Consider the following 15484-nt stretch of genomic DNA (forward strand, 5'->3'; position numbering starts at 1 on the left):
GATGAGTCACTTGGTGTATCATCAAGAAAGGCAACTAGGGGCTTCCCTGGTGGCGCAGTGGTTGAGAGTCTGCCTGCCGATGGAGGGGACGCGGGTTCGTGCCCCGGTCTGGGAGGATCCCACGTGCCGCGGAGCGGCTGGGCCCGTGAGCCATGGCCGCTGGGCCTGCGTGTCCAGGGCCTGTGCTCCGCGGCGGGAGAGGCCACAGCAGTGAGAGGCCCGCGTACCACAAAAAAAAAAAAAAAAAAGGAAAGGCAACTAATTTTTTGAACCCAGTAATGCAGGACTGCTCTAGTTTGGACTCAGATGTTGACAATAAATGAATGACCGAAGAGGATTCACCCCCTTTGTTCTTCCAGGATGCAGGTCAGAGCACATTCCTAGAGTCCCTTTTATCTAGATGTGTTCTATTTCATTTCATTAATGCTTCAGAAATAACCTATTTTGGCATGCACTGCACATTTGGATTTGAACTGGTTTTTGCCTTTATACTCAGTTTGAGCTGTCGGCCTTCCCATGAATCTGTAGTCACTTGCAAGTTGGAGCCGGGGAAGAAAGGGTGAGTGTGAGTAAGTCCATAAACCCCCAAGGACACACTTTCCTGAGCAGCCACAGTTGAGAAGCATCATCTCCATATATTAAATGTAGAATGACTGAGTTGGCTGCTTTTCCTCCTAATTCATATGTTGTTTTCCTCAAATCTTTAGAATGAGATAATGCTTTGATTCCCTCTTTGAGAGTTTCTTTGTTCTTCTGGGTCCCAAAAGACATGGCTGAATTTATTGGACTTATATTTATATCAAACAGATAATGCCCCAGAAAAGATAGAAGAGGTCATTGAAATCCACAGATAAGCTTCAAATCTCATTGCAGCCAAAAATTTCAAAAGCTTCCCCACTCCTAACTGACCCTCCTCAAAGTTGACGGTAAGCTGCAAAATATTACTGGCTTGAGATCCGGTCTCTTTTTTAATTTTTCAAACTGGTAAGCTATTTGTTTAGAAGTTTGTAAGAAAAAGAACATAAAACACCATTCTTTATCATTAGTAGCCTCTAAAAGTCAGTTTAATTTACCCTGTAGCTACATCTCCCATTGCAAACATATAGGTCCACCACCTTATGGGTTAAATTAGAGTTTGTGCTAGTCTGGCCCGCATGATCTCATTTACATTAGAAAATATAATCTGCCATTGGCAGAAGGGGGAAATGCAGAAGCTCAGGGAATTGTTCCTCCTCCACCTCAAAGCATTCCTACCAAAGGGAAGAGGAATGAAGCATGGAGCGAGAAGGCTGGGGAGAAGCTGAAGGATATTGACGTTTACGGAAAAGGATGAAGAGGGTTGAGGAAGCTGAAGCAGTGAAAGCATGGAGAGAGAAATCCCATATAGGATGCCCTGGTAGGTTTAGTGCCTGAGTAACGGGGGAAGCGGATCCTTGCTCACTGTCACCTCCAGGTCTGAAAGTCCCTGCCCCACCCTGAGACTGTCCCTGGATTTCGGGACTTCCATCCAGTACACCCCACTACAGATCACAGGTTCAGGAATCAAAGCTCAGAAATGTGCCCCCTACTCCCCTCCTGCCAGTATTAACTATTGCATCTCCTACACCTTCAGGCAGGTCCACACTTGGAGCCAGTTTGGGTTTTAGTTCATAAACCTCTGGTTCTATACAACACTCCCTTCTCTCTGTTGGCATCCCTGCCTGTGCCCTTGGACACTGGCTCTCATCTTCTCTGCCTTTACTGCACTTGACTACTGGCCCCCACAATGAAGAAGGAACCCAGAACCCTAATATCCAACACACCTGTAGTCTTAACTGCTTCTGGCCGACGTTCCCCAGTTACCTCATCTATTTTCATGGTACAGACAAAGATCTAAAATAGTGACTAGAATGTAAAAAATGCCCAATAAATATGGAATATTGAGCAAGGTGAACTAACAGTTATATATATTTAAAGACGCATGTGGAACATTGAAAAGGAATTTGTATGTTGACTCAACTTAAGGTTTCAGAAGCACTGGCACCTCATCAATGACTCATTTTACCATGACATTTACTAGGCTGTGGGCCTTTCTTTGACGTCATACAATCACATAATAGCTAGAAGTGAAGGACGTGTCTTCCCAGATAACTCTGTCACACTGGCCTGAAGAATGAGGACAGTATTTGGTAATGCAGCCTCCAGGAAGAGACGTGTGCTGTCTCAAGAATTTTCTAGATGTTACTATACCATGTTGTATCACCATCATTCTGCTTTTCTCATTTTAGGTAAACCTGAGACTAAAATGGTTAATAAACCAAGACATCCTAACATGGCCTCAAGAGCAGAACTATTTTATTCTGATTTCCTTTTCTAGTTCCATCTTCTTCAGCCCATATAGCATCACTTGGGGTTCACATGTTACTACACTTCCCTTCATTTCTTTAATCATGACTTTCAGACACAAGGTGAATCTATCCATCAAACCAAGGAGGACCAAGAAGCTGAAAACAGGCTGATCCCATGATATCCATTATGCACTTCCAACTTACAAGCTTCCCGGAGTTTCTCTTTGTCATAGTGGAATCCTTCATAGTCTTGTAAACTGATTTTGTTCACCCGGATCCTCAGACGGTCTGGGACAGACTGGGGACTGTAAAACAAGAACCGAATGGTCAGATATCAAGGAGAGAATGGAATTGGGAGTCATATGCACCCGGACGGACTAAAGGCAATATCATCTCTTCTTATGAAGAAGAAAGAGTTCACATTCAAATCAGAATCATGGGATCTTGATCAGAATACAGCAGTTATCTGGAGAACACTTCTCTGGAACCCTCAAGTTTCTGGAATGGAGGTAAGAGCATGGGAATAAGCAGAAAAAGCTTCTGGAGCCCACTCATTTTTTTTTTTTTTTACTAACTTATTAAAAACTCCAATAAGATTCTGTGTTCAGTTCCACAATAAATTAGATGCAGCTAATCTGAAGTGCTGAGAAGTGGTGTAGAGCTGGAAAGAACTGCTTTAGCAAATATGCCCATAACAGCTTGGCTCTCAGACGAGACAGGAAAACATAAAAATCAAACCAAGAATCCAGAAAGCACAGGGCTGAGAATGAAATGGCTCCACACACCTCGAACTCCCTGGGGGCACTTCTCAGTCAAAGCAAATTACAATAAATGCTGCCTGTGATGGTGCCACTGAGGACCCCAAAATGGAGGAAAAGTGTTAAAACACGTACAACATGCATTCTTTAGGAAGAGAATGAAGTATTGAATTCATTTTAAAGGAATTCAAACTGGTTCAGGATAGATAGTGAACAATTAAAAGGGGTCGTACCAAACTTTCTGAAGCATCCTATTCACCCTCAGAATGTATTTTACCTGGATTCCTTGGATGTTTTTAACTAATATTTTCAAAATAGTTTAATCATGGGCATTAGTCGAGTGAAATAATTTGATCTTCATCATCACCACTATGGAACAGTATATTTATTCAATATATTAATATAACACAATCCCCATTTGTCTTTATTGCTTCTCCTGTCTTATATTATGGGGTAAAAGTCCCCATTGACTGAAGCAGAAAGAATAGCATTAGTCCTCAATTCACTTCAGGAAAAGAAAGAAAGGAAGGGAAGGAAGGAAGGAAAGAGAAGAGAGAGGGAAAGAGAGAAAGAGAAAAAGAAAAAATGAAGGAAAGACGAGAGAGGAGGAAGGGGCGGGAGAGAGAAGAAAGAGGAAAAGGATGGATGGAAGGACAGAGTGATACTTTAAAAATATTGTCAGAATACCTCTACCCCAACCTCCAGCACACATGCACTCACACACCCAATTTCACTGCAGCTCTGGAAGAGGGAGAAATCATTTTAATTTCATTCTCTTGTCTAAAAACTCATTTTAGGGCAAAGTATAACAACTCCTTCCATACATACTCCAACTTAACAGGCACTGGTGAATAAAACTGACATGAGTAAGTTGGGATGGGAGACATGGTTTAAAGCACATTTGTGAATGAGCAGAACAGACCTTTAATATCACACATACCCACACCGCCATTTACAGGTAGGGAACCTGAGGTTCAGAAAGGTAAAGTGATTTTAAGGTCACAGAGCTACTAAGTGACAGAGCTGGGAGCAGAGTCTTGGACTCTTCATTCATCCCTTTTATGCTCCTTCTATTATACGATGCCAAGAATCCCACAGATTGACAGCAAAACCAGAGAGCCTGGATTAGCAGAGTCGGACGATCCCTACGTGATGCTCAGACTCTTCGGTCAATGAACAATCGACAGGGGGCTGGTTAAGTAAACTGCTGGTACAAACAGAAGAACGCAGGGCAAATATTACAAATGAGTGTCTACCTTTAGAAGAAAGTCTGAGTACAATATGTTGTTAAGTGAAAAACAAAGTCATCGAAAATTACATATGGCATAATCTCCTTCATGTGAATTGTGGAATTCAGGAGTTTATAGAGAAGTGTCTGAAGAAAATGTTCAGTAAGCTGTTTGAGATGGTTACCTGTACATGGTGGGATTTGGGATTATTTTACACTGAGTATCATCATTTTTAGAAAAATAACGTAATTATTTGAAAGGTACATCAATAAGTAAATAAATGGTAACTCAGGGCAAGAGTAAAAGTAAGGATTATATCAGTGTTAGGTGTTAGATGTAAGTAGATAGGAAAGAATTGTTAACAGAGTAACCACACACCATTCACACCAAATGCTGATTTTGAAATTAAGAGGGGCCTGATCTTTTTTTTTTTTTTTTTTGGCTGCACCACACGGCATGTGGGAATCTTATTTCCCCGACCAGGGATCAAACCTGTGTCCCCTGCAGTGGAAGCGCGGAGTCCTAACCACTGGACCGCCAGGGAACTCCCAAGAGGTGCCTCATCTTTTTAATGTCAAGTTCACTCCAGTGAACTGCAAAGATTTTAATTAGCAAATACTCTCCTGCAAGCGTAGCAGATAAGAGGGAAGCTGGAAACATAGAACGCGGTGGCCCATCATACTCTGTAACAGGAGAAGAGAGAGGGCAGAGTCTGAAAGAGCTCCACCAAAACATTTTTTGAGGTAACAGCAGATCTAGTGGCAGTGAGCTCTGGTCCTCTCCAGTGAGCTGGAGTCCAGAGCTGGCTATGGCAGCAGCTGCCAAGTTTGAAATGGGATTCAGAGAGTGACTGCAGACCGGTCCCTGCACCCCTCCTCCAGGGGGCTCCTCCTGGGCTAACCAGCGTGAACCACCTTTCTCAAAATCCAACAAGTGTCTGCTCTCTGTCCACACACTTCTGCCTTCCAGGTTCTCATCTGAACCCACTGATTCCCACCACACACTACTGCCCCCTGAACCACAGCCTCCCACCAATCTTACAGAACTTTCCAGATCCCAAATGAATTCATATATTATCTCACTTCACCTCCAGAATGGAAAAGAGTGGAGACTCTCACTAACCAGCTGACACTCTGTTCCTTCCACTTCCTACACATTCACTCTTCTGCTCTCATCTCCTGTCTTCTCCCAACAACCTACAACACATCCCACTTTCCCACCAGTGGCAGCTTGCTTGAAACCAGCCTTCTGACTAGGGTACCTGGTATTTGGCCTGCTATCAAATGGTGCCCCAGATCAGGCCAATCAGGAAGGTTGTGGACATTCACCCAGAGGCTCCCTGGTGGATAATCCCTTTGAATTACTCTGGACCCTGGTATAAAGAGTAGGTACAGGAGGCAGCTCAGCAAAGTGGTTAAGAGCTCAGACTCTAGGTCAGATGGACTGGATTGGAAGTAAAGTTCTTCCAATTATTGGTTAATCAGGAAACTGTGCTTCAGCTTCCCCATAGGAAAGGTGGGGATAATAACAGTATTCACCTCGCGGGGATGTTAGGAGAATTAAGTGAGTCAACACAGGTCATGTGCTTAGTAGAATGTCTGGCACATTGTAAGTGCTCGATATTAGGTATTATTGGTATAATTATTATTCTGAAGCTTGTTCTTTCAGGTAAGTTTCTGCCTAATAAACACTAGCATCTGCTGCTACCAGGTATTGGAAGGAGATTAGGGCATATGCAGGAACTCCCTAGATACTTCTAACAAGCTGCTGGGCTTCCTCCGGGGGCAAACCGTCTAGCCTGGCTGGTGTCATGATTCTTCTGGATATTCTCTCACTTGGTATCTTACAGGCCAAGCGATAACATGAAAACAGACAACTAGAACATGGGGGAGAAAAGTGCACAGAGATGAAATGAAAGCCAAGTAATTCGATTGTGTCCCTTGATGGCAAAATATATTATTAGTGTCCCATTAATGGCTGACCGGAGGTGAAGGACGACAAAGCTATTCCTTGGACTCTGGGGAACAGCACTGCCATTAGTCTTCTAAAATTAAATTTTGCCAAGAAAGTTAGCAGCGCATAGAAGAGACTAACAACCTGGTAAAAATGGATTTGCCTTTGTGCCAACTTCTACCCCAAGCTACTCTATACTAATTTAAGCTCTGTATCAGGGGTTCTAAACCTGACTTCCATGGAACCCCTCAAGGTCCCTAAAAAGGACTCAGCAATCAGTGAACGTCCTTTAAAATCGGGACAATGGCCCCAACCTGTCGCCTTCTCATGAAGTTCCTCTGAAACATCAAGAATACATTCCTTGTGTAGAGTGGAAGTTGATGGCTCTGAACTTAACTCATAACATCATGACTTTCTCAAGAACCATAATAAAAGCACCTCTCGCTCAAGTCACTAACAGGGGCCTCAAAATCTCCAGACTGTACCTTCTCTCTCCACCTATGCACACCTGTTACCTTGAGATGCTGGAGGGGGCGGGGGGTAGGTGCACAGCCATCAAGACAACTCCCTGAACACAACTTAGATCTAATCCTCATCATTCTCTGCTACCCTTTCGTTCCTGCCAATAGATTTTTTTATTTGACTCTTCAAAGACTTTCAATCCATTAGTGTCAAATTCTTTCCTTATGCCTCCAACCTTCTTCATTCTTTCAGTCAATTTCTTTACTACACATTGTCTCTCACAGACTGCTAAAAGACTCCTCTCATCCCAGTCTCCTATGTACAGACACCCCTCATGGGTGGAAGGGATGAGTTGGGTGCTTTTGTTCCCACTTGCAGACAATTGACATCACGTAGTCCCTTCTTCTCACCGGAAACACAAATCACCTGGCAGTAACACCACTTAATGTTAAGACAATATAGCGCAGCCCATAAAGCAGGACGCAGAATCAGGAAAATCTTATTTCCAATCTGAACTCTATCAATTAACACACATTTGACATTCAGAGCTCTAAAGTTACCTTCTCTAAACCATTTTCCGATCTGAAAACGGGACTAATAGGAATATAGTGAGAACTGAATGAGAAGATGCATGTAAGGCAGTTAGCACACTCCTGTGAATAGTAAGTTTTCAAGTATAACGTATTGTTATTTTGTTACTATTATTAGCATCCTGATGCTTCTTCAATTTCCACAGGCCTTTTAAATAACTCAGTTCTGAATAGTAATATCACAGCAGAAGCCACAGTCATAGCTCTAAATAGGAGTTAGTGGATCTCAAACCTTAGCAGGATTTGAGTCTGCTGACATGGGTTGGGTGACAAGGTGCAGAGTTACGTAGCCGTCTATCGTCCATTGAATGAGAATGCAAGTGGGGACTATGAATGTTTGCAAGATATTCTACTTAAAGATATTAAGGATATAAATCCTAATTCACATTACAGAGGACATCCTTAAGGCTGTATAATTATTCTACATTTTGTACCTTGCAAAAGTCCTGTTTTAACATTTCTTAAATGGTTCCGTGTAAGACTCACCCCTAAACCGCTACGTAGACTCATCAGTTTTTATGTCAAACTGTAATTTAACTGGGCCTTTGTTACTCATATATAGAGTTTTCCTTTGCAAGGTGGAAAAGCATCACAAGTCTCTTGAGGCCTGATATAATAATAATAATAATGAGGAGGAGGAGGAAGAGGGGAAGGAGAAGAGGAGGAGGGAGGAGGGAGGAGGGAGGAGGGAGGGGAGGGGGAGGAGGAGGGGATGGAGGAGGGAGGGGGAGGAGGGAGGAGGGAGGGGGAGGAGGGAGGAGGGAGGAGGGAGGGGGAGGAGGAAGGAGGAGGGGATAGAGGAGGGAGGAGGGAGGAGGAGGGGATGGAGGGAGGAGGAGGGAGGAGGGAGGAGGGAGGAAGGAGGGGGAGGAGGGAGGGAGGAGGGAGGAAGGAGGGGAGGAGGGAGGAGGAGGGGATAGAGGAGGGAGGAGGGAGGAGGAGGGGATGGAGGGAGGAGGAGGGAGGAAGGAGGAGGAGGAGGGAGGAGGGAGGAGGGAGGAGAGAGGAGAAGAAGAAGGAGGGGGAGGAGGGGAGAGGGGAAGAAGAAGTAGTAATAGTTGTAGATTTAATTTCTTTCAAGAAATGTAAATGTGAGATTCTATTCAGTCATAACCTAGATATAATAAAGGATGTTTCTAACCAATCTTTAATAGAATTCATTTGAATTGGCTCTTGTTTTGTGAATGGAGTTTTGATTAAAATATTAATTTCTAGTGTGAATTCTTGGGATGAAAGACTATTTCCTCATCCTCCTTGCAGCTCCAGCACCTAAAATAGAGTCTGGTCTGTGTTGTTTACAATAACAAATAAATGAGTGAAATGCAAAAAAGTCAAATCCTTCTGGGACTCTCAGTGGCCCTGAGGCTTGAGCACAGTGTGGCATCAAGACCATCCATGAGATGCTCACTAGAGGCTTTTCTCTTTGGGAGCCCCAGGCAACCCCTGCTTTGGCTGTGCACTTCTGTCCTTTGTCCATCTGGCTCTCTAGATCTGGAGGTAAATCCATGCTGGATTATGCTCTCTCACCCCCTTGCATCTTATCTCTAGTGGGATCTGCACAAATAAAGAGGGAAGAACTTACCAAAAAAAGAGGATGTCCCTGCCCGAAAGGCACATAAACCATTTCAGGACTGCTTGTTCTTTAATTAAATAGTGGTGAACCAGAAACTTTTACTACCAATCCTTTCATCAGCTATCAAGCTGGGCCTTATTAAAATATAACTATGCTTAATGGCCTTCCCTTTAGCAACTTCCTAGAAATTGCGTACTTACCCTGGGACATTTCCAAACTATGACTGGTAATAACTTATCCAAGAACACATCCAAGTAGGCCCCTTTACATTGAGCAGTAAAACCAAATTGAATCAAGGCTTCTGAACAGAGATTAAAATGGACTTTTGACACCTACTGAGTTCAGAGAGAACTCTAATAATACAGTTGTCTCCTGCCTGGAGTAGAGAACAATAAGTCAGGACTGTGAAATAAATTGTAAAAGGGATTTTGAATTTGGAACCAAGGATAAACCCAAATCACATCAGCGGCGGTCAATCACGACCTCCTACTGTCCGACATATGTTTCTGAGAAAGTACCTTTAAAGGTTGTTAATTCTTTTTTGATAGACATTCACTAAGTTCTTGGCTCCTTAAGACATCCATTTGTGAGGTGGTTAATAGAATATGCCACAGCTTACAAATTATTTGAGAGAGCTAGCATGCCAGATCTCCAACAAGATAATGGAATTAAAGCATTATAGGGTTGGGAGAGATCTCAGATGTCACCTAATTCAATATTTGCTATTCCATCTGATGTCATATTCCCCTATTCCATCTGCAAATGGCTGCTCAGCCTCTGCCTGATTCTTGTCTACTTGTGAGGTACAGGATGGAAGTGCCCTATTCCTTGTTTAGATCGCTCTAAGCATTTGTAAATTTTTCCTAAAGACTCTAAATGGCTCTCTCTCTGTGGTTTCTGTTTATTGACTTTTATTCTACTATTTGGCTCGGAGTTGGGTTTTAAGTCACTGAGGTAATCAGCCACAGGCACTAATGGCAAAGCTACGTAAACTTTAAGCACTAAAGCTAGACATATATCAAAGAAATGTTTGCTGCCTTCATGGCTAATAAATTAAAAATAGGTTACAAGTAGCAAACATCAAAAAACTTTTATGCCATTGGTTGAAACAAAACTTCATCTTTAAAGTTTCTTGAGATCTTCAAATACACATTGAAATGCAGATTTTCATGCTTCCATCGAAAGTGGAATACATTTCTGTGCTTCTGAAATTGTAATAAATGAATACATGATAGAGTGAAATTAGCATTATTAGGTTCCTGGCATTTAAAGGAGAAGCAAAGAGGATGAACTAGTAGTGGCTTTACTTGGTGGCATCACAAAGCGGCTGGACCAGTACAGCAGTTTCATCATTTCTGCTATAAGGGAAAAGAAAAAGGCCAATAGCCTTGACCCATATTTCAGATTCTCCTTACCACCCATTGGCTTTTGTGGCAGTGACTGCCACAGCTGCTAAGGACTCGGTCATCCAACTTTGAGACTTTTATGTGGAACCCGCCCCACATACACTTAATGTTGCAACTTCCGGGTACCAGAGACACAGGTTTATTTTTTAAGTCATGGAAACTCAAACTCTCCTCTCCATAAGATCTCACAGTCTCTTCACTTTCTCCTTTCCCTTTATTCATGCATTTTAAATTTCCTTCCTAGTTTTCACCCTAATGCTCCCTTCAGCAGCATTTCACACGTGGTTAACTCTCTGCTCCTTGAAGCTCTTTTCTCTTGGATTTCAATCCAAAAAACTCTCCTGGTTTCCGAACTAAATTTCCGCCTGCTCCTTCTTTATCCTCCTCTAAATATCTTCCAAATATGGATGCTTCTCTACCCCCTCCACTAAAACCGCCATGGACCAAGACCAAACTACTATCATCTTGCACCTAAACTAACTGTGCCCCTGGCACCCATTAACACCCTCATCACACTGCAGATGCAGCAGTCGGTGTGAAATGTAAACGTGATCATGACATGATGATTTTGATACCTTCCCTTATACTCTGTACAAAATCAATAAGCTAAAAGGATATGTTGTACGGCACAGGGAATATAGCCAATAATTTATAATAACTACAAATGGAGTATAATCTAGAAAAATTCTGAATCACTACGTTGTACACCTGAAATGAATATAATATTGTAAATCTCAATTAAAGAAGTGAATGCCCAGCTATCTATATACACCTACCTTTACATCTCCCACAACGTGTATTAAATATGAGGCTTTCAACATCTTTAAGTTACTGCTCCCCATCTAGACTTGCTACTTCTGCAATGAGAAAAATGATTTTTCACGATAACTGACTACATGATGCGTTCCACCGAATCATGTGTTATACATATCGTTCATCATTGTCCAGAATGAGAACCACTCAACAGAATTTGGATCAAAGGAAAAATCAGTTCCCATTTCTAAAGCCAACAAACAGGGAATAATCTCAATGCTCACGTATCTTATCATTGCTGTGCTCTCCTCACGTATGGAGTTGATTCTCTGGCTTGCCTCTGGTTAATGTGAGTGGAGAATTTCTACCTGTGACTAGAGACCATCTACAGATTTAAGTCTTATGAAAGTGGAATCTCCTTCCCTGATATGTGCTGAATTGGTAACTAGGGATGACAACCTTTCAGGAAAAAAAAGAAGTCTTAGAATAGGAGTTTTACACCTTAAGTTCCCACTTATACTCTTTTTATACTATTTTATGCTTAAAAGTACAAAATTTGGAGTACATAAAGAGTATAAAAATATCATGATGAAAGGCAAGGAAAACAAATACCACAGGAAATAAAGAGGGATGGAAATCAGAGGAAGAGAGAATATGCATTTTTTTAGCAGAATTCTACAAAGTCAAATTGCTGAGATGAAGAACAGCTGGAATGGGAAAAGTAAAGAACTCAAGCCCTGTCTTTCATCACACCCAGCCAAAAAGCATTTCCACTTTATGAAGTAATTCCATGTAATGGAGGTTTCCTGTATTAAAAATGACTAAAGATTCTATCATAAAACGCTAATATGAGCTACTCTGAGTACTGTAGCCTGCAATAGCATAGAGAGTTATTTTGCTGTTCTGCTTGTAGAGGACCATTAATCACTATCTCCAATGAGAAGGAATCACTGGGCTTGAACCAATGAGACATAATAGGATAATATTACTCCTGAGCCATCTAAATGGTTTCAGATCTCATGTGCTCAGAAAGGAAAATATTTTTTACTTCAAGTTTCAATTTTGATATATCAAACAAAGGGAAAACCTTTTATGTATTTGCTACTTAAATTGTAAAAATCTTCCCTTGGGTTTTGCAGTCGTTAACTGTTGTAATATCCTGCTCTTATTTGCAACTGATAAAGAAATTGACTTTTCTTTGGGGGAAAAGAGCATGGAGCAAGTGATAGGACTTGAGTAGCTGCAAAAGTATTATTTCACAGAAGAAAAAACTTCTGGCCTTTCACATACATCCTGAAAGACACTGGAAGTAGGCTTAAAATCTAACTTATTTGCTCATCCTCTAGTAACTAAGCACTTTCATGAATCAAGTGGAGGTATTTGAGTGGGTGTCTATGTAACATTAAAACAGCATTTTTACAAAAAGAAAAAAAACCCTAGCATACATACAAGTTTTAGTATTTAACATTTATTTCACCTATAAACCTACAGAAAAAAACAAGAATTTAGAATTGTTTATAAATAAAAATAACCAAACAAAGCAGCAGCCAAAAATGCATAAAGCAGTAATGCAGTGAAAATAAATATAACTGTCTTTTGAGGTGGAGAAATGCTGTAACTCCAATCAGTTTGAGAAAGGATTGGATGCATGAGTTACAAGATGTGTTCTTATTGAAAAGTTATCGTGCAAACTGTGTGGAAGGAGCTCTGCATCCTTAGGAAACAGGCTCAGTAAGGAGAGGATTCCATGTTTTGTTCCATATCAAGAAAATAAAAACTAAGTAGTGGCCTGACAATAAATGGCATCACATAAGAAACATTTCCATAAATGATTTCAGCCTTCTACAGGCTGATAGAAAGACTGTTATAAAAAGACTCATATATTTTCCTAAAAACTGGATATCAGAGAAATAATATTTGCAAAGTTGTTTTTTCTTAATAGGTAGTATTTCACTGTGCTATGTTTTTTTTTTTTTTTTTTTTGCAGTACGCAGGTCTCTCACTGTTGTGGCCTCTCCCGTTGCAGAGCACAGGCTCTGGACGCGAAGGCTCAGCAGCCATGGCTCACGGGCCCAGCCGCTCCGCGGCATGTGGGATCCTCCCGGTCCGGGGCACGAACCCGTGTCCCCTGCATCGGCAGGCGGACTCTCAACCACTGCGCCACCAGGGAAGCCGTGCGCTATGTTTTGACTCACATTCCTCCCAGGTTGACAATGGCTCGCCAAGGTTTGGAATACTCAGTGGTGCTGCATTTAGCTCTGGAGAGAGATACAGTATCATTAACTCTCCTATCCATCAACCTACAGTTGGTGGAAAGCTAAGTCTCTCACTTGTAACACAGATGTGCCCCCATTACCCCATGTGTCCTTGTCAGAAATCCAAGAAAAAAGAATCAGAGAATCCTCTAAACCCGACTCTTCTTTCCAACTCAGCAAATTCAGCCAATTAGGGGGAAACTTTTCACCACCTTTCTCTAATTTCTGATCCAATGACTAAGGAATTTTATTTTTGGAACCATCCTTCTTGATAGCATAAGAATAGACAGACTAAAGACACATTGCTAGAACAGAACTTGTAAAAATCATAGAACAATTCTCTTACTACCACAATTACTCATCAACAAAAATAACTTTTGTAAGATTTGACAGTAAACTTGAGAAAAAAAGTTCCTTAGGATAAACTTTTAGTGGTAGACAAATTACTTGGATGACGATGAAGAAACACAAAATAACCAGCTGAAATATTAATTGGTTAATATTTTAGTGCTACCAATACTAAAAGGAAAATAGGAAAAGAGAGGAAAAAAGGTTTCTGTTGAAAATGTCACAACAGAATGTGAAAATAATTTGGGGTACTTTTGCTGGTCCCATTTGTTTCTATCCTCTCACTTATCACATTTAAGTAGATCAAGTCTCTACCAAAGGCAGTATCCTAACATACTCATAAACCAAGAACCTTTCTTCAAGGAAACATGTAATTGTTGTACTTCGCCTGTACAATAAAATACCATCAGACCAAAAGATTTATGTATGTCCCAACTAGAGGACATAAATCACTTTGAGAGCAGCAGAGCCTAAATGATTAAGGAAAATAATTATAGTTCTCTGTAATATAAAGCTGAAAAGCTTTGTCTTTTTTGTTCCATTTGTAATTCTTCCAATGCCATGTTCATTTTACTCAAATATCTTAGCTACAACTTTTGGAACTTGCTACATTCTTTTCAGAGTTCCATTTTCTGACACAAAATGTGATGATGAGTTCTGGGGATTAATTAAATCTAGCATCAAGTATTTTCTTTTTATGTCTTTTAAAATGTACTCTCTTTTCATTTCGTATAAGTGTTTCAGGGTATTATGACAGAGGAGGGAAACTCAATTGCATCGGTATAATTCAGCTGAAACTCTCCTATAAATGAAATGCACATTGCATTTCATTACCACCTCAGAAAAGCAATCTGAAATAAATACCCTCTTGGAACACTCAAAACAAAAGTCTAGATTTCTTTGTTATTGATAGTTCTTCATACTCTATGGCAGAATATGGTATCAGTTATCACTGCAGTACCAGAGTAAAAACTGAAATGCTTCTTTTTTTCTCTCTGAATGCAGCAATTCTATGACTAACATCACAGTTGTATCAGTTTATCTAAAGATATTAATAACTGTTTTCTAAAAGTATTTAGTTTTTTTCTGGGTGGAAAGTCCATTTGTAAGTAAATCTTTTATTCACAAAGACTAGCAAAATTACTCTTTTTCCTTGCCATTTATCATCTGTATTTTTATAGTTGTTTTATTATAATAATGTTTTAGGAATTCAGATCTGAACAAAAATTTAAAGTTCATACTGTAAACCACCTTATTTTACAGAAGATGAATTTTGGTCCATAGAGGTCACCAGTCTTATTGTACCCAGAGAGTTAATACTTAGAATCTACTATAAATAAAAGAGCAATGTCCTTTAGCCCCTTAGACAGTTTAATAAAAAAAGATTTTAAAGAATTAAACTATCAATACATGTATTGATAGTTGTGTGTATATACAACTCTATAGTTTGTCTATACACAAAGTTCAACCTTCACACAGTTGGTAACAGAAAAAAACCCTACAATTTATTCAAATTTATCTAGTATGATGCTGTTATGGGCTAGGTTGTGTGCCCCCCAAATTCATATGTTGAAGTCCTAACCCCCCAGTGCTGCAGAAGTGTGACCGTATTTGGAGATAAGGTCTTTAAAGATGAACTAAGTTAAAATGAGGTCATATGGATACCAATCTGACTGGTGTCCTTATAAGAAGAAGAGATTAGGAGACAGACAGGGATGAAAGACAACGTGAAGACACAGGGAGAAGATGGCCACGTCCAAGCCAAAGAGAGATGCCTCAGAAGAAACCAATCTTACCAACACCTCGATGTCAGACTTCCAGCCTCCAGAC

General features: G+C 40.7%; 1 protein-coding gene across 2 annotated transcripts in view; it reads right to left on the reverse strand.

Moving 5' to 3' along the window:
* DGKI (diacylglycerol kinase iota) overlaps positions 1 to 15484 on the reverse strand; it is a gene marked incomplete at both ends in the record, with an annotated part of 451691 nt that overhangs the window by 117506 nt on the left and 318701 nt on the right. For both annotated transcript variants that reach the window (XM_079711562.1, XM_079711561.1), the window contains one exon: positions 2532 to 2632. In XM_079711562.1, the coding sequence (XP_079567688.1) occupies positions 2532 to 2632 (101 nt within the window). The remainder of the gene's footprint in view (positions 1 to 2531; positions 2633 to 15484) is intronic.

Source organism: Hyperoodon ampullatus (assembly GCF_949752795.1).
Source record: "Hyperoodon ampullatus genome assembly, chromosome: 9".
NCBI lineage: Eukaryota > Metazoa > Chordata > Mammalia > Artiodactyla > Ziphiidae > Hyperoodon > Hyperoodon ampullatus.